Here is a 24,708-nt window from a genome sequence, read left to right as displayed (position 1 = left end):
AATTACTTCACTGGCAACATCTAGACTGGTGTTTGAACAAATAACTGGGCACCGTACCCTAGCCATGCAGACACATAAAATTAAGCATCAAAAATGGCTATGTTTAAATTAGTGAGATTTCTATATTTTTAGTCTAATATGTGAGTCAGCAAATATATATTGAATATTTGTGTGTGTGTGTGTGTGCTAGGCATTGAGCAATGCCCTTTTATACCTACCATGTCCCTTCCATTCTGACAAGTCTTTGCAGCTTGGATCCTGGAAACCATCCATGTACACATTTACAGGTGGCATCTGATAGATTTTCAAAATAATTTGTGAGCTTTCAAAAGTCTTATGGAACTTACAGAATGAATAGCCAGGTATTATTTGTCAGTACTATATGGTCAGCTATATTGTACAAGAGGATATATTTGAGACTTAGAAAGTTTAAAAACTTGTGCAAGGTAATACGGTGAACCAGTGAACAAAGGAACCAATCCTCTGGACACTGAAGCCCAGGGCTCTTTCCCAGTATCCTACCTCATGTCCTGCTGGACACCAAGCTCTCTTCCTTTGGTTAAAGGTGTTTAGGTTTTTGTTAAAATTCTAACTTTGGAGGCATGGAAAATTCCACATTTTATCTTCCAGCATTTTTTCCCAAGCCTGGAAGAGAGAGGATTATTGTATATTTACAGTGTGCATCTAGCTAGATGAATAAATGCATTTTGTAGATGATACTGTTTTCAGAAGATAGAGAGAGAAAGAAAGTACACACATACCATTTATATAAATGCAGGCATTTCTATGCAAATTAACAAGGCAGCCCAAATAAAGTCCCTCTGTTTGCAAAGCTCAGGAACTGTTCTCAGGGATCCTAACTTGAAAAATGAATCCAAGTGCTCTGGCTTCTCCTAAACATATTCATCTCCCAAGTTGGTTTCAGCAAAACGGTGAGCAAGTTGGTAAGACGTTGAGGTAAACAACATGTAATATTAACACACAGAAAAGCGGAATATCTACACTTCAGGAGGTATTTGGTAAGTGGGAAAAAGGCTTTCAAGGCAGAGCCTGTACTTGACTCAACTTTGGGAACATGACAGGAGGAACAAAAGTTGTTGGCATTGGGCTTGTTTTTTAATCATAAAACTTGTTCTGGGCTTTAGCAATTTCCCAGTACATTAAACAGAGAATAACTTGCTAAACTGTAGATTATGGAAAACCAAGCTGTATCCCCGATAAGAAAAAATGTAGTTAAATGACTGGGTCTTAAGCCAATGTTAAAGTGACAAAAAGCAAGTCAAATTTCACGTGATTTTCTTGGGGTAAATAGATGAGAGCTTCAAGGAGATTCTGGATTCTGAAGAGCCAGTGAGTTCCAGAAAGAGACCCGAACCCCGCAAAGAGGACAGCCAAGCCACTTCTGTCTACAATGAGACGTCTAGACGTGTTCAGAAAAGTATAATTCTGCCTGGAAGTTCTTCTTTGGAACAGGTCAGTGTGAAATGTATATCGAGAAATGTAAGATAATCTCTCTTTTTAAAATAGCAAGTTGAAATGTCAGTCCTACACATCATCCATTGGTTTTACTCACCAACCCACCCCTGTCTAGAACACATGATTCACGACTTGCCCAAATCTTTTCCCTTATTTTTCATATACCTTTTAGCAAGCAGAACTTACGCTATTTATCAATATCACACAATTTAATTTTACTTCATCTGGTTTTATTTCATTTACCCCGAGAAGAAAGGTAAGCTGAGTCAGGCTAAAGAGGAAAAAATATCACCAGGGGAGTGGTACTTACTTCAGTGCATTGTTAGAGGAGGAGGAGACGAGTCATTCATAAAGAATCCAGCACAAAGGAGGTGCTCTTTAAATGGCAGGGGCATGCGGAGAGAAGAAATGATTGTCCCCTTCCCACGCCAACACGCTCCATGTTCTCACTTTCATGGTGTCAGGAAGTCCCCTGAACATTCTCTGCAGGAAAATACCTCTCATTTGGTGTTTGAGCTTATAGCTTTCATCCTTGGTCCTGATATTTATATGAATTTGAATCTCTGTGTAAAGTAGGATGAAATAATTTAAGCCTTTTATGGTTGTGGTGAGGATTAATAAAATGTGTCCAAATGCCTGGCAGTTGATGTTTCTCTTTTCTTATGACTCATATTACATATTTGTTGAGACTGTTACCTATGCTTACTTTTTTTTAAAGATTTTATTTATTTATTTTGAGAGAGGGAGAGAGAAAGAGAGAGGGAGTGGGGGGAAAGGCAGAGGGAGAGGGAGAGGGAGAATCTCAAGCAGACTCAGCACTAAGCGTGGAGTCAGATGCGGGGCTTGATCTCACAACCCTGAGATCATGACCTGAGCCAAAATCAAGAGTCAGCCGCTTAACTGACAGAGCCACCCAGGCACCCCACCTATGCTTACTTTTTATTACTATTGTAAGGGTGAACTGATACTTACAAAAATCAAGGTGTTTATTTTTAAATTTTTTTTAAAAGATTATTTCTCAGGGAGAGACAGAGGGGGAGAGAGAGAGAAAGCACAAGCAGCGGGGAGAGGCAGAGGGAGAAGCAGGCTCCCTGCTGAGCAGGGAGCCCGACATGTGGCTCGATCCCAAGACCCTGGGATCATGACCTGATCCAAAGGCAGGTGCTTAACCAAGTGAGCCACTCAGGTGTCCCAAAGAGAAGATCTCAATAGAGGTGAGAGCTGTTGGGTGAGTCTGTTCTCAAACGATTTATCTATACCTATTAATGTATACCGGACCTTTCATCTCAACATTACGTGGCCTTTAGTGGTGGTTGTGGGGTGACAAAGAATTGAGACTGCAAAAAAAAATAAATAAATAAATGAAGAGATGAAAAGGACCTTTACTAAAACATCACAGGGACTTACTGGGCTGGGAATTGTCTGGTACAGAGATTACTGTGGGAAAACTCAACAGACAGAGATCCTGACAGTTGATGTGTATCCTGGAGAAAAAAAAATAAGACTGCATGCTACAAAACCAAAAGAGCAACCGTGGATTGCAAGGGGCATGCAACTGAGAGTCAATTGAGTCTTGGAGTCAGTTGAGAGGTCCCATTTCAAGGGTCATGCAGATGATGACCTATTACTTTAATTGTTACTGCTGTAATTTAGTTACCTGAGTATATAAAACTCTTTAGAAATATTTGCACTGACTTTATATATCTCATAGACATTAGAAAGCTTGTAAGAAAGACATGAAATGACTTCGGTCTGAGAATTATCCAGTAAGAAATAAAACTCAGCAATTAAGTGCATAATGTTAACAAATTGAATCGCAGAAGAAATCCAGTAAACAATAATGCATTGTTTTTTGAAGAAGTATTGAATTAAAAATAAAATAATTGTATTTTATATTTTAGCTACCAGAGGGAAGTGTTTTCCTGGACATTTCCTAATATTTACCATATGTGATGTACCTGCTCTTAATCGGTTGCAGATAACTAGGTTTTCCTCTGAATTTTAATAATAATTCATATATTTAGTTTATTCAGTTAGGAAGCTATGTTTTCTGGAGGTTTTAAGAAATGGTTTATGTGTAATGTACTACAATAAGGAAAATTATTTTAAGTTTTTGTCTTGATTTTATTTATTTTTAATTAAAAATATTTTATTTATTTATTTGAGAGAAAGAGAGAGAGAAAGCACAAGCAGGGGGAGAAACAGAGGGAGAGGGAGAAGCAGCCTCCCCCACTGAGCTGGGAGCCCGATGCGGGGCTCAATCCCGGGACCCTGGGATCACGACCTGAGCCAAAGGTAGACGCTTAACCCACTAAGCCACCCAGGCATCCCAAGTTTTTGTCTTGATTTTAAAAATGAAATATAGCATTTAGGATAGTGGTGAAGTAACATATTAGTTTGAACCAAGCATCTTCCAGGGAAACACTCTGAAAAGCTTATCAGTGTGTACTGGCAGCTAACCCTACTTTTCTAAATTTTTCATAACAGCCTGGTATTTGGCAATGGGCAATTTTGAATGAAATCTAGCATCATGTGTGAGTGAGAGTCAAGTCTGAACCCTCACTCGAATATAAGAGAAAACAGAGATGTGTAAAATCCATAGTAAAATATCCATAAATAAAAGATGGATGTTTATAAGACACTTTAGCAGATTAATCAGTATATTTTCTATAAGCGAGAGCATATTCTCCTCTGTGGTTAGCATAGAAAACTTTTTGAGATACAGTGGACTTTTAAAAATCACTAAAGACATTTATATGAGCTAAACTTCTATTTTCTTACTTAACCAATACCATAGCTTATCTTCCACTCCTTAAACATTACATTATATTTAATGTATTTAATATAAAATAAAAATTTTTATATTTAACTTATATTAAATTAATTTTAATTAAATTATACATAATTTAATATATAAACTATAAATTTTTAAAATGTAAATACATTATGTTTAATGTATTTAATGTAAATATAAATTAAATATAAAGTATAAATTATATTAAATATAATAAATTATAATATAAATATAAATTCAGATATAATGAATAAAATTATAAACAGAACAAGAGTGCGAACATTATTTCATAGTGGCAAAAAAAAGCAGTAGTGCTTTTTCCACATGTTAATTCAAGGGAAACCGTAATGACACCGCCCTGGTCCATAGTTTGTAAGCATCTGCCACATTTGGTGGCTTTTCTGAAGTAGGCAGGGAAAATGCCCTATTATTACAAATGTGAAAGATGGCTCTCCAGAGCAGAAATACAATTTTCCAAATTAAGAACCTCATGGAATCCTTTTCAGTTTTAATATGTGGTTAAATCTATATAAGAAAAATGTACTGTCCAACTTATGGCGCTTCGATTTTTCCTTACTTGGCCTCCATTGTATGTATTTATTTTTCAATTCCTCATTAGTTACCTGGCACACGTTTTGAACATCCCAGAATGATCAGGAAACAAAAGGTTTCAGATGGAGGCATTCTTGCCAAAGCAGACTGGCACTGAAGGAACAGCAGTTTACCATCTAGAATGAATAAACACATTTCAGTGATGTTATCTTTGCTCTGAAAATCTTTATCTAATGCAGCCACAATCAACTGTTTATTTACTTACTGTCAGTTCACATTTTCTCAGCACTTCTAAGTGAAAAGAGATTTGCAAAACAAAAAAATGTTTTGACTTGTTACTTTTTTCATTGAGATTTATTTTATATCTTATCTTTTTTTTGCTGTGATTCATAAGATTTTTAGTTCCTATCAAAACATAAATTTTTCTCCATCTTTTCTTTCCTCCTTTCCAATAGTAGGAGGTGTTAAAGCTGATAATTAAGCAACTGGGGTGACTGAAGAAATTTATATCATGAGAAAATGTGTGGGCACACAGCATAACAGTAACCTCTGAATGAGTAAGGCGACTAATTCTACAAGCATCTGTCTCTGGGTGTGCAGACATGGTCCAGGGATAACATTTTATATATCTAGAGACTGGGTGAGCTGATCATTCTTTAAAAAACCTCCATTAGCATAATTTCTTAGAGCTGAAAATTCAGTATCCCTAAACTGTCAGAGAATTTGAGGTTCTATTACTGGATACAAATCTAAGGTGCAAAAATTCTTTATTTTAGATGAATGGTAAATGCCTTTCTTTTAGTACTCCAGTAAGCCATAGAGTATGGCTTATGTGCTCTTGTGGGAGTCCAGGAGCCTATTAGGACATGTTCCAGGATAAGAAGCCGCCCCACCGCTGCGTGGAATCGGGTCAAGGAAGGAGAAAATGTCGTGATTTGGAGTATAGGCTTATATGTGCTAATAGAACCATCTGTGTGTGTAAGACTGATCTGATGAATCACAGACCTCTACCCCTGAAACAAATAATACATGTTAATTAAAAAAAAAGAATTCAGAAAGAAGATTTCAGGCCCCAAAACCCTCATAAATGAAAATTTTTAAAGTAAAAAAAAAACAAACCCACCATGTGTAGGAAAAGACAAAGTAGGAGAGCTGACTAATCTTCAGTAGATTGTCATATTCTTTTTTTAAAAAAATATTTTACTTATTTATTTGAGAGAGAGAGAGAGAGAGACAGAGATAGCAAGAGAGAGCAGGAGCAGGGAGGAGAGGGAGAAGCAGGCTCCCCGCTGAGCAGGGAGCCTGATGTGGATTTCGATCACAGGACCCTGAGATCATGACCTGAGCCGAAGGCAGACACTTAACCGACTGAGCCACCCAGGTGCCCCAGATTGTCCTATTCTATTAAACTTCTAGATCCTATTCTAAACTATATTTCAAATTGTAGTAAAGTGGTTCTTGACATGTCTAACCATTCACTTTTATCTTTTTATCAATATGTAGTCCACCACCACCAACAATCAAGCTTGCTCAAAGTTCAAGGCAAGCTCAAGAGGCTGTCAGTTAGCATTTTGGCCAGATATCCTCTCACCTTTATTGAGACAAAATTGAAATTTCTGGAACACAGATATTGATGAAAGGGTTTCTTGTTTGCTGTTTGAGAGCAGAGCATGCTACTTTTTATATAACTTTTTTTTTCAATTTCATCATGTTGAGAATGTCATACAAAACATGATTTTATTATGTATATTTGTAAAACAAAACAGCATCAGTTTGACAAATTACTTAATAATTCTACTCTCTTCTTTGCCCAACTCCTCCCATTCTCTTACAAAGTTCCTTGTATAACCAAATTTCCTTCAGAAACTCAGCCCTCAGTTACATATCAGCAAATGAAAATTTGTGCTGAATAAGACAGAAATGAGAATGCTACATTGTGTTCAAGAGAAGGAAACCCCCGTACATGATATTTAACACTTACAGTAGTACCTCAGTAAATAAGTCAAGATACTTATGCTTTATTCCATGAGCTTCTTTAACATGAAGGTCCATTTTTTTTTAATCTTCAAACCAAGTCCAGAGCCTGGCAGAAAACATAAAGTATACTCTCAGTTTTAAATGAATGAATGAATAAATGAGTGAATGCTGTAGATAACTGAAAGGGTAAAATTATCATGGATATCATTAGCATATTAATGTTCTCCAATATTAATTTTCTCTAATACAGTCTAATGTCTCTATGTGGAGTATTAGGATTTGTACTTTCATACATATCATCTCAATTATATTTAAAAATATTTGTATCATAGAATAGAGAAAAAGGCTCTTTTATGGATTTATTTAGGTATAATTGAAAAATAAAATTGTAATATATTTAAAGTGTATAATGTGATGATTTGGTATACTTTTTGTTTGTTTGTTTTGGTGGGAATGCTTAAGATCTACTATCTTATCAAATTTCAAGTGTACAATCTAGTATTATTAACTATAGTCCTAATGTTATATATTAGATCTTTCAAACTTATTCAACCTATAACTGAAAGTTTGTACCTTTGATCAACATCTCCCCATTTCTCATATTCCCCACCCCTGGCAACTACCCTTCTACTCTATTTCTATGAATTTGACTTTTCTTTTTTTAGATTCCACACATAAGAGATAGCATATAGTGTTTGACTTTTTCTGTCTAGCTTATTTCACTTATCATAAAAATGTGAACAAATTAGGTATAAAGAAATGTATGTCAACATAATAAAGGCCACCTATGACAAGCCCACAGCTAACATTATAGTCAACGGTGAAAAGGTGAAAGCTTTTCCTCAACTATCTGGAATCCACTTTTGCCCCTTCTATTCAATATGGTACTGGAAGTCCTAGCCAGAGCAATTAGATAAGAAAAAGAAATGGCATTCAAATCAGAAAAAGCTTCTTAAATAATCCAGTAGTGAACATTCATTGCATACCTACTGATTCTATTTTAAACACTTTGCATAATTTAACCTCACAACTCCCTTAAGAACAAATGATTATTATCATTTTCTAGAAGAGCAACATGATGCACAGAAAGGCTAATTGAAGGTTTGTAGCTAAGTTGCTGAACCAGAGAGTCTTAACCATTACATTATATTGTTAATGGCAGTTCACAGTATTCAAGGAATATGGCTTTTTAATGTAAAACTTTCTGTCATTTATCTGGTATTTTGGAGGAAGTTACATTCTACACCAATTAAGTGCTTTGGACATCCTTTGAATTATTCTGTAGGGAATATGGACTGATATATTTTATGAAGTGAGTGATAACACTATTTCATCTTGTATTTGGTAAAACCAAAAAAACAAAACAGAACAAAAACAAAAACAAAGTTGAGACATGTTTACAACAGCTTAAAGACTCCGTGACATTTCTTGCAGTTAAGCTGGTAAAATAATGTCCAAGAAAGAACGAATTACAAAATAATCATTCTGTTATTTTTGAAAATACGGAGCATTATAAAGAATTGGCTAGCACCATTGAATTCATACCTTATATACCTTCTTTCACCTTAAAAAAGGACTGTCATTCCCCAAATATATACCACATTAAAAATAAAATTCTTCTCCACAGTCTGAAGTTAGTCACATTCTACTACTATTTTTTTTTAGGAAGCTCAATCTGCTCTTCTCTTGTCACATCTTGTGTTCTCTGGGTAAGTGACATATCGCTATCATGCTCCACTCACCTTGAAGTTGGGAGCTTTGTCCGTTCGTGCGTCTTTCTACCCAACACCCATCCTGGATTTCAATATTTGCTAATTAGATATTTATTGAATGGGCATTTGATACATAGCCTATTGGATAAAGGAATACTTGCAGAACATCTGAACCATTCATCTCCTAACATATTTTCATAAGGTCATGAATCCAATTAGAATTTTTATATGTTAAGATGAAACAAAGTCGTTACAACCTGTTGCTACTGTTCTTTGTGTTCTTTAACTCTAGCTGCCATAACAAAATACCACAGCCTGGATGGCTTAAACAACAGACGTTTGTTTTCCCACTCTTCTGGAGGCTGGAAGTCTGAGATCAGGGTACCAGTGTGGTTGGTTTCTGGAGAGATTCCTCTCCCTGGCTTGTAGGTGGTTGCCTTCCCCTGTATGTTCACATGGCGGGGAAAGAGAGAAAACACAAACTCTCTGGCTCTCCTTAGAAAGGCAGTAATCACATCATGAAGGTTCAACCCTCACAACCTCATCGAAATCTAAATATCTTCCAAAGGCCCCATCTCCACCACAGTCACATTGGGGATTAAGGTTTAAACATTTGAATTTTGCTGGAACACAATTCAGTCTGTAGAACACTTCCTTAAAAAATACTAGGTTTTCATGAAAACTTTTCTGCATAGATCTTAACTCATGAAAAATTCATCTACCCTGAGTCCTGAAGAATGTACTTGTTTCACAAACGTTTCAGCTGAAGTGCTCCTAGTGGCTGAGTGCTTTGTTTATTTTAGGATAGAGCTTTGCGTGGGAGAGAGGCCTCAGGCTGAGAAAGAAGGCTGCTCAGAGACAGGTGGACTGCCAAGGCTCTGAGAAGTTGCACTCCTTCTTGCCTTTCAGAGACCCAAAGTGCTTCTAAATATTCCTGGAAGAAGATTTTTGAAATGCACTTTTAGGAGGGACGAAGTAAAATAAAATTGTCTACTTTACTGTTGATATTTAGAAACTTTTCTTCAATCATTTGAAATCTGATCTGTGCCATCTATCAATTTGGAAAGGATGAAATCTTTTCAAACATGTGCTGAATGTGTACCATTTTTGCTAGTTCAGTTGCTCACTCTGAGTGTTTAATGTGTTAGAATATGGAATGGTACAGTGGAGCATGGTTTGAGAAGAAACAGAAAACACATGTATAGTCTTGGGGTTGAAAATTTCCAACAAAACCAACTATTTGACTCTTAGCTTCTTGAAGTGAAAATTTGGATTACCTCATTTCCAAAGAAAAGTGAGGTGCAAAAAAGAGTGTGTGTGTGTGTGTGTGAGAGAGAGACAGAGAGATTTATCAGTGAAATTGCTTAAGGATCATTAAAATGAAAAAAGGGATATATAAGAAAATCATCTGAATGACAACTTTTGATGCCAAGTCCTATGTATGTAGTCGGTTGAAACATAAGTTCTCTGTAGAATTTGCACACATCCATGAAAAACTCCCAGTAGGCACAATCCTCTAAAACCAGGATGCTGGGTAGGTATATTTACAAAGACTTCCAAACAGGAACTGTTAGACTACAGGAAGCCCATTTTCTATATGTCTGCATAACATCAATTAATATTAACAAGAATTGTATCTGAATATGGAGAGAAACAGCTTTCTTAACTTTTACCTCTCTTTTCCCCCTAATAAGTTATTGCTGACCACAATGCTCATTAGTGGCACAATAAAAAGGGGCTACTGGTAAATAATAACAATTCTTTGTAATTATATACAGCACCTTTGATCAGAGCAGCTCAAAGCCTTCGTAACTCATTAATTTTTGAAATACCTCAGTGAAGTGTGAGGGTGTCAAGGATTACTACCCTCATTTCGTAAACAGAGAAACCGAGTTTTGCAAGAAATTATCCCAAGGTCACTCAATGATTGGGTGACAGTATCAGGGATATGAACTGTAAGCCAGAGACAATGAGAACAAACAGCTCAACAGAAGCCAACAGCTTCTCAGAGATTGCTGAGTAACTTTTTGTAATGCTCAGAAATAATACGGCTTTTAAAAGCAGATTTTTCATTTAGCTTTTACTTGAATCATTTCTACTAGTAATGGAGAGCCCTCCACAGTTTCCCATTTAGATCACTTAATATTGGGGCATTTCCTTGAGCCTTCTCTGTGTTTATATTTCTTCTACATGAAGAAATAGTGTATGTACGTTTTCTTTGAAACCATTCACATTAATTACTAATAGAAAAAAAGAAGAAAAAATTACATATATAAATCTCCACCTCTATATATGTTAGGTCCATGGAATAGTAATCCATTTCATCCACTGACTTTCAAAAACATTAAAAGATATATTGTATTGTGCTTCATTGTAATGCTCATCTGAATCAAGGTCAAGGGTATAGATCCTGCATTATTATTATTATTTTTCAAAAGCTGACTTCTCAGTTACAATTTGAAATGACACTCAAAAGATGGCAAATCAGATTTCCTTTAAAATTTGTCTCAAACCCCCCATCCCCCGTGTGGTTTATGGGGAGGATGAAAATTTCTCTTTTCCGTGATTATTTTTACATTGCCTCTTTGCTCTGTTATGGTTACTTAAATTTTCAAAGGCTTGTGTCTTGGGACACTTGTGGAGTGAGTGTCAAAGTCTCTAAGAAACAGGCATTAACTTGTTTGTGTGCGTGCGTGTGTGCACACGCACACACGCGCGTGCACACACACACACAGGAGTTTGTATTTTATGTCTTTCCCCATGCCCCAATTTCTAAGTATATCACAGTTTTATACATAGTAGACCTTCCAGATTGTCCATTGGTTTCCTTGTTATTTTGCTGAAGCCTTCCTTTTCTCATACTATCGTTTTGTTTTTATGACATACCAATTCTCTCTCATCTTTATCTCTTATGTGTTTCAGATAAAACTCAATAATACTGTCTATTTAAATGTGGTCTATTGACCTCTCTCAGGATACCTGAGATGCTGATTAGAATGCACATTCCTGAGAACGAACACATACCTACTGTCTCAAAATCTCTGTGATAGGAGCCCTAGAATATATAAATTTAACACAGGCCTTCTAGAAGATTCGTATACACATTAAACTAAAGATTTTATTCTATCTTATAATCATTGATAATACTTTCATAACACTTACTATGTGACAAGCATTGGTCTTAATGTATAGGAACTCATTTTATTCCTGCAGAAACCCTTGGGATGTTATGACTTGAAAAAAGGCATGTTGCTAAGAACAAATTCCTACTCTCCATATAAATTTATAATGTACTAGTCATACATAAGATGACAAGACCTTTAACCTATGAGGTAGAATTTCTGATTTAAATGATAAGTTGCAAAATTAGTATAGAAAAATCTTGACTACCCTTCATTCAGATTGAATTGCTTTTAAAAATATTTATCTCGGGTGTGGAGCAAGATGGCGGAGGAGTAGGAGACCTGGATTTCGTCTGGTCTCAGGAATTCAGCTGAATAGGGATCAAACCATTCTGAACACCTACAAACTCAACAGGAGATCGAAGAAAAGAATAGCAGCAACTCTCTGAACAGAAAAGCGACCACTTTCTGGAAGGTAGGACGTGCGGAGAAGTGAATCCGAGGCGATATTTAGGAGGCTAGATGGCGGGGGAGGGGCCTCCATGGGCCACTTCTAGCAAGTGATAGAGCCTCAGAGCACAAAACTGGAACTTTTTGAAGTCAGCTCCGCTGAGGGACGTCGCTCCAGTGGCTAAGCAGGGGGTGGAACCGTCGCAGGACAGTGTGGTCTCAGGACCCTCGGGGTCACAGAAAGACCAGGGGTGCCTGAGTACGGCAGAACTTCCAGGTATCGGAGCAGGGAAGCTGGCTGCAGAGACGGAGCCAAGGCGCGAGCTCTCAGCTCCGGGTTGCCATAAACCATGATCCGCAGCACAGTCGGGCCACTGCTCCTCCAGCAGGGACCCAGCAAGTGGCAGATCCGGGGACACTCCCCTTCCTCCCCGGGAGGAGGGCGCGAGAATGCACCGCAGGGATCTGCTGGGTTTGGAGACTCCACACGGGGTCCGGTGCCAGAGATAGAAATGCTCGGTCACAGGCCGGGTGAGCACGGAGTGCGGCCGGAGACCGGGGACACGGGAGTGACTGCTTTCCTCTGGGGGCGCACTGAGGAGAGGGGCCCAGATTTCTCGGATCCTCTGGGTGGAGATTGGGAGGCCACCATTTTCACTCTCATCCTCCAAAGCTGTACCGAAAGCTTGCAGGGAACAAAAGCTCCAGAGAGCAAACCCGAGCAGATTACTTAGCCCAACCCGGCAGGGGCGGGGCAATTCCGCCTCTGGCAAAGACATTTGGGAACCATGGCAACAGGCCTCTCCCCCGAGTATCAGCAAGAACAGCCAGCCAAGACCAAGTTTACCCATCAATGAGAATGGCAGAACTCCAGAGCTAGAGGAATACTGCACATAGAATTCATGGCTTTTTTACCATGATTCTTTAGTCTTTCAAAGTTAATTTTTTTAACTCTTTTTTTTTTTAATTTTTCTTTTTCCTTTTTTCAACCAACATCTTATCAATTCCTTTTTTAAAAAAAATCTTTATTTTTCATTTTTAGAGTCATATTCTATCCCTTCATAGTAGTTACCCTTTTTTGTGGCATATATATATAAGTTGTTCTCTCTTTAAAATTTTGCGATACAGTTTCTTCTAACAGATCAAAATATACCCGAAATCACTAGTGTGTGGCTTTGTTCTAGTCTCCTGCCTGATCACATTCTCTCCCTTTTTTTATCTCTCTTTTTTTAAATCCTATTCTTTCTTTTTTTAAACAACTTCTTATCAATTCCTTTTATAAAATTTTTTACAATTTTCATCTTTTTTTTTATTTATTTATTTGACACAGAGAGACACAGCGAGAGAGGGAACACAAGCAGGGGGAGTGGGAGAGGGAGAAGCAGGCTTCCCGTGGAGCAGGGAGCCCGATGCGGGACTCGATCCCAGGACCCTGGGATCATGACCTGAGCCGAAGGCAGACGCTTAATGACTGAGCCACCCAGGCGCCCCTACAATTTTCATCTTTACAGTCATATTCCATCCCTTCATCGTATCAACTCTTATTTTTGTACATATATAAGTTTTTCTTTCTTTAAAATTTTGGGAGGCACTTTCTTCTAACAGACCAAAATACACCCAAAATCTAGTGTGTGGCACTGATCTATGCACCAGCCTGATCATATTTGATCATATTCTGGTTTTTTTTTTGTTCTGTTTTTGTTTGTTTTTATCTTTTTCTTTTTCTTTTTTCGTTCTATCCCTTTCTTTTCCCCTGGTTTCAGGTCTTTTCTGATTTGTATAGAGTATATTTTCTGGGGATGTTTCTACCCTGTTAGCATTTTGTTCTCTCATTCATCTATTCTCCTCTGGACAAAATGACAAGATGGAAAAAATCACCTCAACAAAAAGAACAAGAGGTAGTACCGACTGCCAGGGAACTACTCAATATGGACATTAGTATGATGTCAGATCTAGAGTTCAGAATCATGATTTTAAAGATACTAGCTGGGCTTGAAAAAGTATGGAAGTTATTAGAGACACCATTTCTGGAGAAATAAAAGAACTAAAATCTAACCAAGTCAAAATCAAAAAGGTTATTCATGAGGTGCAATCAAAAATGGGGGCACTAACTGCTAGGATAAATGAGGCAGAAGAGAGAATCAGTGATATAGAAGACCAAATGATGGAAAATAAAGAAGCTGAGAAAAAGAGAGATAAACAATTACTGGATCACGAGGGCAGAATTTGAGAGACAAGTGATACGATATGATGAAACAACATTAGAATAATTGGGATCCCAGAAAGAGAAGAAAGAGAGAGAGGGGCAGAAGGTATAGTGGAGCAAATTGTAGCAGAGAACTTCCTTAATGTGGGGAAGGAAACAGGCATCAAAATCCAGGAGGCACAGAGAACCCCTCTCAAAATCAATAAAAATAGGTCAACACCCCGTCATCTAATAGTAAAACTTACGAGTCTCAGAGACAAAGAGAAAACCCTGAGAGCAGCTCGGGAGAAGAGATATGTAACCTACAATGGTAGAAACATTAGATTGGCAACAGACCTATCCACAGAGACCTGGCAGGCCAGAAAGGACTGGCATGATATATTCAGAGCACTAAACGAGAAAAATATGCAGCCAAGAATACTATATCGAACTAGGCTGTCATTGAAAATAGCAGGAGGGATAAAGAGCTTCCAGGACAAACAAAAACTAAAGGAATTTGCAAACATGAAACCAGCCCTACAAGAAATATTGAAAGGGGTCCTCTAAGCAAAGAGAGAGCCTAAAAGCAGCATAGATCAGAAAGGAACACAGATAATATACAGTAACAGTCACCTTACAGGCAATACAATGGCACTAAATTCGTATCTTTCAATAGTTACCCTGAACGTAAATGGGCTAAATGCCCCAATCAAAAGACACAGGCTATCAGATTGGATTAAAAGACAAGGTATGCTGTCTGCGAGACTCATTTTAGACCCAAAGACACCCCACATTGAAAGTGAGGGGGTGGAAAACCATTTACCATGCTAATGGACACCAAAAGAAAGCTGGGGTGGCAATCCTTATATCAGACAAATTAGATTTTAAAACAAAGACTGTAATAAGAGATGAGGAAGGACACTATATCCTACTTAAAGGGTGTATCCAACAAGAAGATCTAACAATTGTAAATATCTATGCCCCTAACATGGGAGCAGCCAATTATATAAGGCAATCAATAACAAGAGCAAAGAAATACATTGAAAACAATACAATAATAGTGGGGGACTTTAACACCCCCCTCACTGAAATGGACAGATTATCTAAGCAAAAGATCAACAAGGAAATAGACTTTAAATGACGCACTGGACCAAATGGACTTCACAGATATATTCAGAACATTCCATACCAAAGCAACAGAATACACATTCTTCTCTAGTGCCCATGGAACATTCTCCAGAATAGATCACACCTTAGGTCACAAATCAGGTCTCAACCGGTACCAAAAGATTGGGATCATTCCCTGCATATTTTCAGACCACAGTGCTTTGAAACTAGAACTGAATCACAAGAGGAAAGTCGGAAAGAACTCAAATACATGGAGTCTAAAGGGCATCCTAGTAAAGAATGAATGGGTCAACCAGGAAATTAAAGAAGAATTAAAAAAATTCATGGAAACCAATGAAAATGAAAACACAACTCTTCAAAATCTTTGGGATGCAGCAAAGGAAGTCCTAAGGGGAAAGTATATAGCAATACAAGCCTTTCTCAAGAAACAAGAAAGGTCTCAAATATACAACCTAACCCTACACCTAAAGGAGCTGGAGAAAGAACAGCAAACAAAGCCTAAATCCAGCAGGAGAAGAGAAATAATAAAGATCAGAGCAGAAATCAATGAACTAGAAACCAAAAGAACAGTAGAACAGATCAAGGAAACTAGGAACTGGTTCTTTGAAAGAATTAACAAGATTGACAACCCCCTGGCCAGACTTATCACAAAGAAAGGAGAAATGACCCAAATCAACAAAATCATGAATGAAAGAGGAGAGATCACAACCAACACCAAAAAAACACAAACAATTATAAGAACATATTATGAACCACTCTATGCCAGCAAATTAGATACTCTGGAAGAAATGGATGCATTCCTAGAGATGTATCAACTACCAAAACTGAACCTGGAAGAAATAGAAAACCTGAACAGACCTATAACCACTAAGGAAATTGAAGCAGTCATCAAAAATCTCCCAACAAACAAAAGCCCGGGGCCAGATGGCTTCCCAGGGGAATTCTACCAAACATTTAAGGAAGAATTAATACCTATTCTCCTGAAACTGTTCCAAAAAATAGAAATGGAAGGAAAACTTCCAAACTCGTTTTATGAGGCCACCATTACCTTGATCCCCAAACCAGACAAAGACCCCATCAAAAAGGAGAATTACAGACCAATACCCTTGAACGTGGATGCAAAAATTCTCACCAAAATACTAGCCAATAGGATCCAACAGAAGGATTATTCACTATGGCCAAGTGGGATTTATCCCTGGGCTGCAAGGTTGGTTCAACATCCACAAATCAATCAGCGTGATACAATACATTAACAAAAGAAAGAACAAGAATTATATGATCTTCTCAAAGGATGCAGAAAAAGCATTTGACAAAGTATAGCATCCTTTTTTGATCATAACTCTTCAGAGTATAGGGGTAGAGGGTACATACCTCAATATCATAAAAGACATCTATGAAAAACCTACAGCGAATATCATTCTCAATGGGGAAAAACTGAGAGCTTTCCCCCTAAGGTCAGGAATGCAGCAGGGATGTCCACTATCACCACTGCTATTCAACATAGTATTAGAAGTCCTAGCCACAGCAATCAGACAACAAAAAGAAATCAAAGGCATCCAAATTGGCAAGGAGGAAGTCAAACTCTCACTCTTTGCAGATGATATGATACTTTATGTGGAAAACCCAAAAGACTCCACCCCAAAACTGCTAGAACTCATACACGAATTCAGTCAAGTGGTAGGATATAAAATCAATGCACAGAAATCAGTGGCATTCCTATACACCAATAACAAGACAGAAGAAAGAGAAATTAAGGAGTCGATCCCATTTGCAATTGCACCCAAAACCATAAGATACCTAGGAATAATTCTAACCAAAGAGGCAAAGGATCCGTACTCAGAAAACTATAAAATACTCATGAAAGAAATTGAAGAAGACAGAAAGAAATGGAAAAACGTTCCATGCTCATGGAATGGAGAACAAATATTGTGAAATTGTCAATGCTACCTAGAGCAATCTACACATTCAATGCCATCCCCATCAAAATACCACCCACTTTTTTCAAAGAAATGGAACAAATAATCCTAAAACTTGTGTGGAACCAGAAAAGACGCCAAATAGCCAGAGGAATGTTGAAAAAGAAAAGCAAAGCTGGCGGCATCACAATTGCGGACTTCCAGCTCTATTACAAAGCTGTCGTCACCAAGACAGTATGGTACTGGCACAGAAACAGACACATAGACCGATGGAACAGAATAGACAGCTCAGAAATGGACCCTCAACTCTATGGTCAACTTATCTTTGACAAAGCAGGAAGGAATGTCCAGTGGAAAAAAGACAGTCTCTTCAACAAATGGTGTTGGGAAAATTGGACAGCCACATGCAGAAGAATGAAACTGGACCATTTCCTTACACCACACACAAAAATAGACTCCAAATGGTTGAGAGACCTAAATGTGAGACAGGAGTCCATTAAAGTCCTAAAGGGGAACACAGGCAGCAACCTCTTCGACCTCAGCTGCAGCAACTTCTTCCTAGAAACATCACCAAAGGCAAGGGAACAAGGGCAAAAATGAACTCTTGGGACTTCATCAAGATAAAAAGCTTTTGCACAGCAAAAGAAACAGTCCACAAAACCAAAAGACAACCGACAGAATGGGAGAAGATATTTGCAAATGACATATCAGATAAAGGGCTAGTATCCAAAATCCATCAAGAACTTATCAAACTCAACACCCAAAGAATAAATGATCCAATCAAGAAATGGGCAGAAGACATGAACAGACATTTTTCCAAAGAAGACATCCAAATGGCCAACAGACACATGAAAAAGTGCTCAACATCACTCGGCATCAGGGAAATCCAAATCAAAACCTCAATGAGATACCACCTCACACCAGTGAGAATGGGAAAAATTAACAAGTCAGGAAATGACAGATGTTGGCGGGGATGCGGAGAAAGGGGAACTCTCCTTCAATGTTGGTGGGAATGCCAGCTGGTGCAACCACTCTGGAAAACAGTATGGAGGTTCCTCAAAAGGTTGAAAATAGAGCTACCATACGATCCAGCAATTCCACTGCTGAGTATTTACCCCAAAGATACAAATGTAGGGATCCAAAAGGGTACATGCACCCCAATATTTATAGCAGCAATGTCCACAATAGCCAAACTGTGGAAAGAGCGAAGATGTCCATCGACAGATGAATGGATAAAGAAGAAGTGGTATATATACACAATGGAATATTATGCAGCCATCAAAAGGAATGGGATCTTGCCATTTGCAATGATGTGGATGGAACTGGAGGGTGTTATGCTGAGCGAAATAAGTCAATCAGAGAAAGACAAGTATCATATGACCTCACTGATATGAGGAATTCTTAATCTCAGGAAACAAACTGAGGTTTGCTGGATTGGGGGTGGGGTGGGAGGGATGGGGTGGCTGGGTGATAGACATTAGGGAGGGTATGTGCTATGGTGAGCGCTGTGAATTGTGCAAGACTGTTGAATCACAGGTCTGTACCTCTGAAACAAATAATGTTAAGAAAAAAAAAGAAGAAGAAAATAGCTGAAGGGGAAGAATGAAGGGGGGGAAATCGGAGGGGGAGAGGAACCATGAGAGATGATGGACTCTGAAAAGCAAACTGAGGGTTCTAGAGGGGGGGTGGGAGGATGGGTTAGCCTGGTGATGGGTATTAAAGAGGGCACCTTCTGCATGAAGCACTGGGTGTTATGCACAAACAATGAATCATGGAACATCAAAAACTAATGATATAATGTATGGTGACATAAGAATAAAATAATTAAAATAAATTATCTCTGGAGTGGTACATTTATTTCATTGAGATCTTCTTTTTCTTTGGTAGAGCAGATTTATTCTGTCTTTACGTCTCAGTCATAGAAAATGATGTATTTTCTGGAAAGTTTTGGACTTTATAGGCATTCTTCCATTGTCCATTTTTGTTTTTCGTTTCTTAAAATTTTCTCACAAATGGACTATCTCCAAAAAAATATTTTTTCCCAGGGATTTTTCTGGGATAATCAAGAAAATTGGGAGATAGACAAGGTATTAGAAGATATGAAAAAATCAGCTGTTACAGTAATGAAGACAGTGTGTAATTGGTGAAAGATCAATGTAACATAATAAGGAAACTAGAAATAGACTAACACAGATAAAGTCAACTGAATTTTGATAGAGGAGTAAACATGCAATGGAGAAAAGAAAGTCTTTTCTACAAATGGTGCAGTAACAACTGGACATCGACATGCCAAAAACAAACACACAAACAAAAAAACCCCAAAAGAAAATAGAACTTGAATACAAACTTTACACTTTTCCCAAAAGTTGACTTAAAATTGATGATAGACCTAAATGTAAGACACAAAACCATAAAATTTCTACAAAGTAACATAAGAGACATTTTAGATGACTTTGGGAATGGTGATAACTTTTTAGATACAACACCAAAGGCATAATCCAGGAAAGAAATAATTTATAAGCTGAACTTGATTAAAAACTTCTAGTCTGTGTAAGACAGTATTAAGAAAATGAAGAGACAAGCCATAGAATGGCAGATAATATTTCCAAAGATGTATCTGAAAAAGGACTGTTATCCATAATATATAGAGAACTCTTAAAAGTCAACAATAAGAAAGTGAATGAGATGATAGGCATATTAAGAGATGCTGAATGTCATATGCCACTAGGGGCATACAAATTAAAACAACGAGATACCACTACCTGCCTATTAGAATGGCCAAAATTCAAGACAGTGACAACATGAAACACTGGTGAGGATGTGGAGGAACAGGAACTCTCATTCATTGCTAGTGGGAAGGCAAAATCGTACAGCCACTTTGGAAGACAGTTTAGCAGTTTCTTAAAAAGCTAAACACACTCTTACTGCACCATCCAACAATCACTCTTCTCGATATTTACCCAAATGAGTTGGAAACTTGTATTTTCACAAAAACTTGCATACAGATGTTTATAGCAACTTTATTTGTAATTACCCAAACTTGGAAACAACCAAGACGTCCTTCAATAGGTAAATGGATAAATAAATCATGGTACATCTGACAACAGGATATTATTTAGTACTAGAAAGAAATGGGCTATAAAGCCCTGAAAAGACATGAAGAAACCTTAAATGAATATTACTAAGTGAAAGAAGCCAATCTGAAGAGGCTGCCTAATGATTTCAACTGTATGACATTCTGAAAAAGGTAAAATGGGGAGGGAATAATACAACCGGGGTTAGGTGGGAGGGAAGGATGAATAAGCAGAGCACAGAGAAATTTTAGGGTAGTGAAACTATTCTGTATGATACTCTAATGGTAGGCACATGTGACTCTACAATTTGTCCAAATCCACAGATTGTACGAAGCCAAGAGTGAATCATAAAGTGAGATCTCACATTGTGAGATAATGATATGGCAAGGTAGATTCATTGATTTTAACAAATATACCATGCTGGTATGAGATGTTGATGGGGGGATGCTGTGAATGTGTGGGGCAAGGCGTATTTGGGAACTCTGTATTTTCTGCTCATTTTTATTGCAAACCTAAAATTGCTCTAAAAAAGTCTATTATAAAAAAAATCAGTGCTAGTTTTATAATGTGTCATAATGATAGGGTTATGAAGAAAATGCACCCTTTTTGGGAGATGGATACTGAAATATTTAATGGTGAAATATCGAAATGTTTTTCACTTCCTTTCAAAAATTTTCAGGTTTTTTTTTTGTGTGTATACATATATGTGTGTGTGTATAGAAATATAAAAAATTGGCAAAAATTAGTCATTAGTAAATCTAGATAATAGGGATATGGTGAATTCATCATATAATTAGTTCTACTACTTTTATATATTTTGATATTGTTCATAATTAAATGTAAAATAAACACTTTTATCCAATTACCATAGTTAATTTTTAACACGATTTGTTTATTTATTTTAGAGAGAGAGAGAACGTGCATACAAGAGTGGGGAGGGGCAGATGGAGAGGAAGAGACAGAATCCCAAGCAGACTCCACACTGAGTGTAGAGCCCAATGCAGGGCTCATCTCATAAACTTGAGATCATGACCTGAGCTGAAACCAAGAGTCAGACACTTAATGGACCGAGCCAGTCACGCGCCTCCATATGTAAATATTTTTAAATGTTAGATTGGTTCATGTTGATTTATTAGATTAATATGCCATGCATTGGGGCAGGAATTTGCATGATTTAATTTGTTTTTTTGTACAAAACCATGGGAGGCAGGTGTGATGATCCCGATGTTTGAGGTGAAGAAATTGAAGTTGAGATCTTGCTAGCCTCTTCTCATTTTTTACCTAGAATTCCCAGATGCCCCTTTACTCTTGACTCCTCAGAATTTCTTTCATTCTGTTCTTTGAGGTGGATACTGTAACATTTTGTTATAGCAGGGTACACATGAATATTCTTTCCAATCTTTGGTCTGTGGATTCTTTCATTCCTCATGGCTTTCCCTTTAGGGTCATTAAAACTCAAGCCTCACGCTTGATAGACTTGACTAAAATATATTTAAGCAGCATGCCATTCAAATTATTTTTAAGAAGAAATTTTCTACTGTTGATTTAGAGACCAAGAGATCCATTTTAGCCAGCATAATTTCTGCTTAACTAATTTAATCTGTACAAAATTCCATAAGCAAACCCGAAACAAGCCTTCACCATTTTTTTTTTTTTGCCTTTGGATGTAACAATATTTCAAAAATGAATCAAATAAAGGTAATAGCCCCCAGGCAGAGCAAATGGCTCTAACGGCAATCTCCTACACATTCTTTTGGTGGAAAGACTGATAATGAAGATAAAAATGTGGCAGCCCAAGGGTTAAGCCCTCCATGTGCTCTATTAAGTAACAGTTTGGAATATAAATACATAGAAGTTCGTGCCTTTTCAGAAGTTCAAAATGGGAAGAGATGTCAACGGTCAACTCTTCTCTTCTTCTGATGGACCACGTGATTTCTAGCAGTAGTTGATGGTCTATAATTGCATGAAGAGACTTATTTTTCAGTCCTTTCATTCATTTTCTATTGGTTTCAAGTCCATTATTTGTGGCAGCCTAAGATCACAAATAAGATATTATAATTGTAGTTGATGGGAATTAACCTTTTATGGGTAGGAGATGTGAATTCTGGGGCTCGAAGCTCAGACTAGCTCTGTATTACTTGGACAAAACAGTCAAGCCATCCAGATCTTGGTTTCCGTATTTACACAACTCAAGGGAATGTGATCATTTGTAAGTTTCTCTTTGGTTCTAAAATGTTAATGATGGTACCTTACATTTAAGTACAGTCGTCATGGAAAGATAGTAGGTAATCCCCAATTCATGAAATATTGGGGTTTTCTCCTTTGTGGGTTAATTACACTTTATGTTAATATTTCTAAATTTTTTTAAAGATTTTATTTATTTATTTGAGAGAGAGACAGAATGAGAGATAGAAAGCACGAGAAGCAAGAGGGTCAGAGGGAGAAGCAGACTCCCTGCTGAGCAGGAAGCCCAACGTGGGACTCGATCCCGGGACTCCAGGATCATGCCCTGAGCCGAAGGCAGTCACTTAACCAACTGAGCCACCCAGGCGCCCTCTAAAATTTTTTGTGAGCGTGAAGACAACCTGGGGTGCATGTTGAGGTGTGAGCTCTTTGTTGAGTTTGGAGAATGACCAGGAATCCACATTATAAGTTAAGTCCTCTAGATGATTCTGCAGCACACGGTACTCAGGTGGTGCTTTGAGGAACATAGTACTATAATTCCTGCTAGGAAACAGTGCTCAAACTTTTCTGTGGAACAATCATAAGGGAAATGATTCTCCCAGCACTGCGGTAGAGAGTCACCTCTGCACTGATTCTTACCCAGGGACAGGGCCTTGTCAGTGTAGGAGGTGGCAGAGTGACAAACATAAAAATAGAGGAAATCACAGTTTGAAAAACCTTCTAGGTGATTCTCAAAGGTTGCTTTGAGAGTGGTGGGTGGTGGCGGTGGGAGCTTGACTCCTTCCACACTTTCTGCAGTTAAGAACACTGATTAAAATAACATGACTACATATACGAAGCACTGCATGACTTGCTTAAAATTATTTTGACTCAATGTGTATATTATATTGTAAGACATTCATAGAGAAAAAGGCAAATCAAAGAAGCTTTCTCAAGAAGTATCCCTCACCCTAAAACTAATTCATTTTTCTTTACTCTGGGTCAAAGCTCTCCCCTACACTTCAAATTTCCCATTGTCCTTATAAACCCTTCTAAACCAGTGGCTACTCCATTTTCCTCATCCTCATAATCTTCTCAAGAACTATTTTTTTTTTAACCTTTTCAGTTTCTTCTATTATTTGTTCATTTTCTATTTCAGTGATTTCTTCCCTTATCTTCATTATTCCTTATTGTATTACCCCACAGTTGTGCCATAGGCCCTCCCACTCCAAATTTACATCAGATATCGAAATTGATAGTTTCACATACACACACCAAGAGGGTATGAAAAGGTTTATTCCTCATATGATGAGGTTTTCTGGGGAGAACAGGCCAGGTTCACAAGTGGGCGTAAGAATGGCTTGAGAGGGTGGGGAGAAGAGAAGCCTGGCTTTTCCTGTGGTTAGGTGGTGGGGCTGGGGTGAAGACTCTGCTTGTAGCATGTACTGGCATGGTGTGAACTTCTCACTGACATCAAGGGTGAGAGTACCTAGGCTTTCTTAATAGCTTGCCCGCCTATGGGGTACGGTGGAAGGACGGAGGCTGAAAACTGTCAATGGTCAAACATCAAAAAAAGAGTGAGACTCTTTATTACCCCACCATTTGCTTACTTTGGGGTTAATTCAGTTTTCAAACTTTTTTTAAAAGGCTTAAGGTGAAAGCATACATCGATTTTATACTTTAGACCTTTCTCTCACAACGTAGAATTTAAAAGCTATAAATTTTCTTTGATGTACTTTTTTGCTCCATTCCAAATATACATATAAATTTATTTCATTTTACAATTTTAATATATTTAAAAATTTCCCATTTGATCTATGGGTTCTTTAGAAGCATGCTGTTTAAGTTCCAAATATTTGGGAAATTTTTCTAGATATCTTATTGTTGTTGATTGCTAATTTAATATAGTTGTAATCAGAGAAAATACTCTGTATTATGCTAATCCTTTGAAATTTATTACAACTTATTTTCAGGCCCAGCATATGGTCTATCTTATTCAATGTTCTACCTGCACTTGGGAAGACTGTATGTTATGCTGTTCCGTGTAATGTTCTATAAATGTCAAATAGGTCAAGTTGTTCAATAGCACTGTTAAAATTTTTTACATGTTTACTGATCTTTTTGTGTGTGTCTTCTATGAGTTATTGAAAAGTATTAAA

The 24,708-nt window shown here is 37.6% G+C and overlaps 1 protein-coding gene across 1 annotated transcript in view; it reads left to right on the top strand.

Moving 5' to 3' along the window:
* LOC114212517 (uncharacterized) overlaps positions 1-24,708 on the top strand; it is a gene marked incomplete at its 5' end in the record, with an annotated part of 237,378 nt that overhangs the window by 25,603 nt on the left and 187,067 nt on the right. Inside the window, one exon of the mRNA XM_028107391.2 lies at positions 1,313-1,473. Coding sequence (XP_027963192.2) covers positions 1,313-1,473 — 161 coding nt within the window. The remainder of the gene's footprint in view (positions 1-1,312; positions 1,474-24,708) is intronic.

This window comes from Eumetopias jubatus, unplaced genomic scaffold (genome assembly GCF_037043125.1).
Source record: "Eumetopias jubatus isolate StellerSeaLion01/CBP00866 unplaced genomic scaffold, mEumJub1_p1.0 scaffold_6, whole genome shotgun sequence".
In the NCBI taxonomy this organism is placed as follows: domain Eukaryota; kingdom Metazoa; phylum Chordata; class Mammalia; order Carnivora; family Otariidae; genus Eumetopias; species Eumetopias jubatus.
The sequence above is the reverse complement of the archived record's forward strand: the minus strand, read 5'-3'. Positions and strand labels throughout refer to the sequence as shown.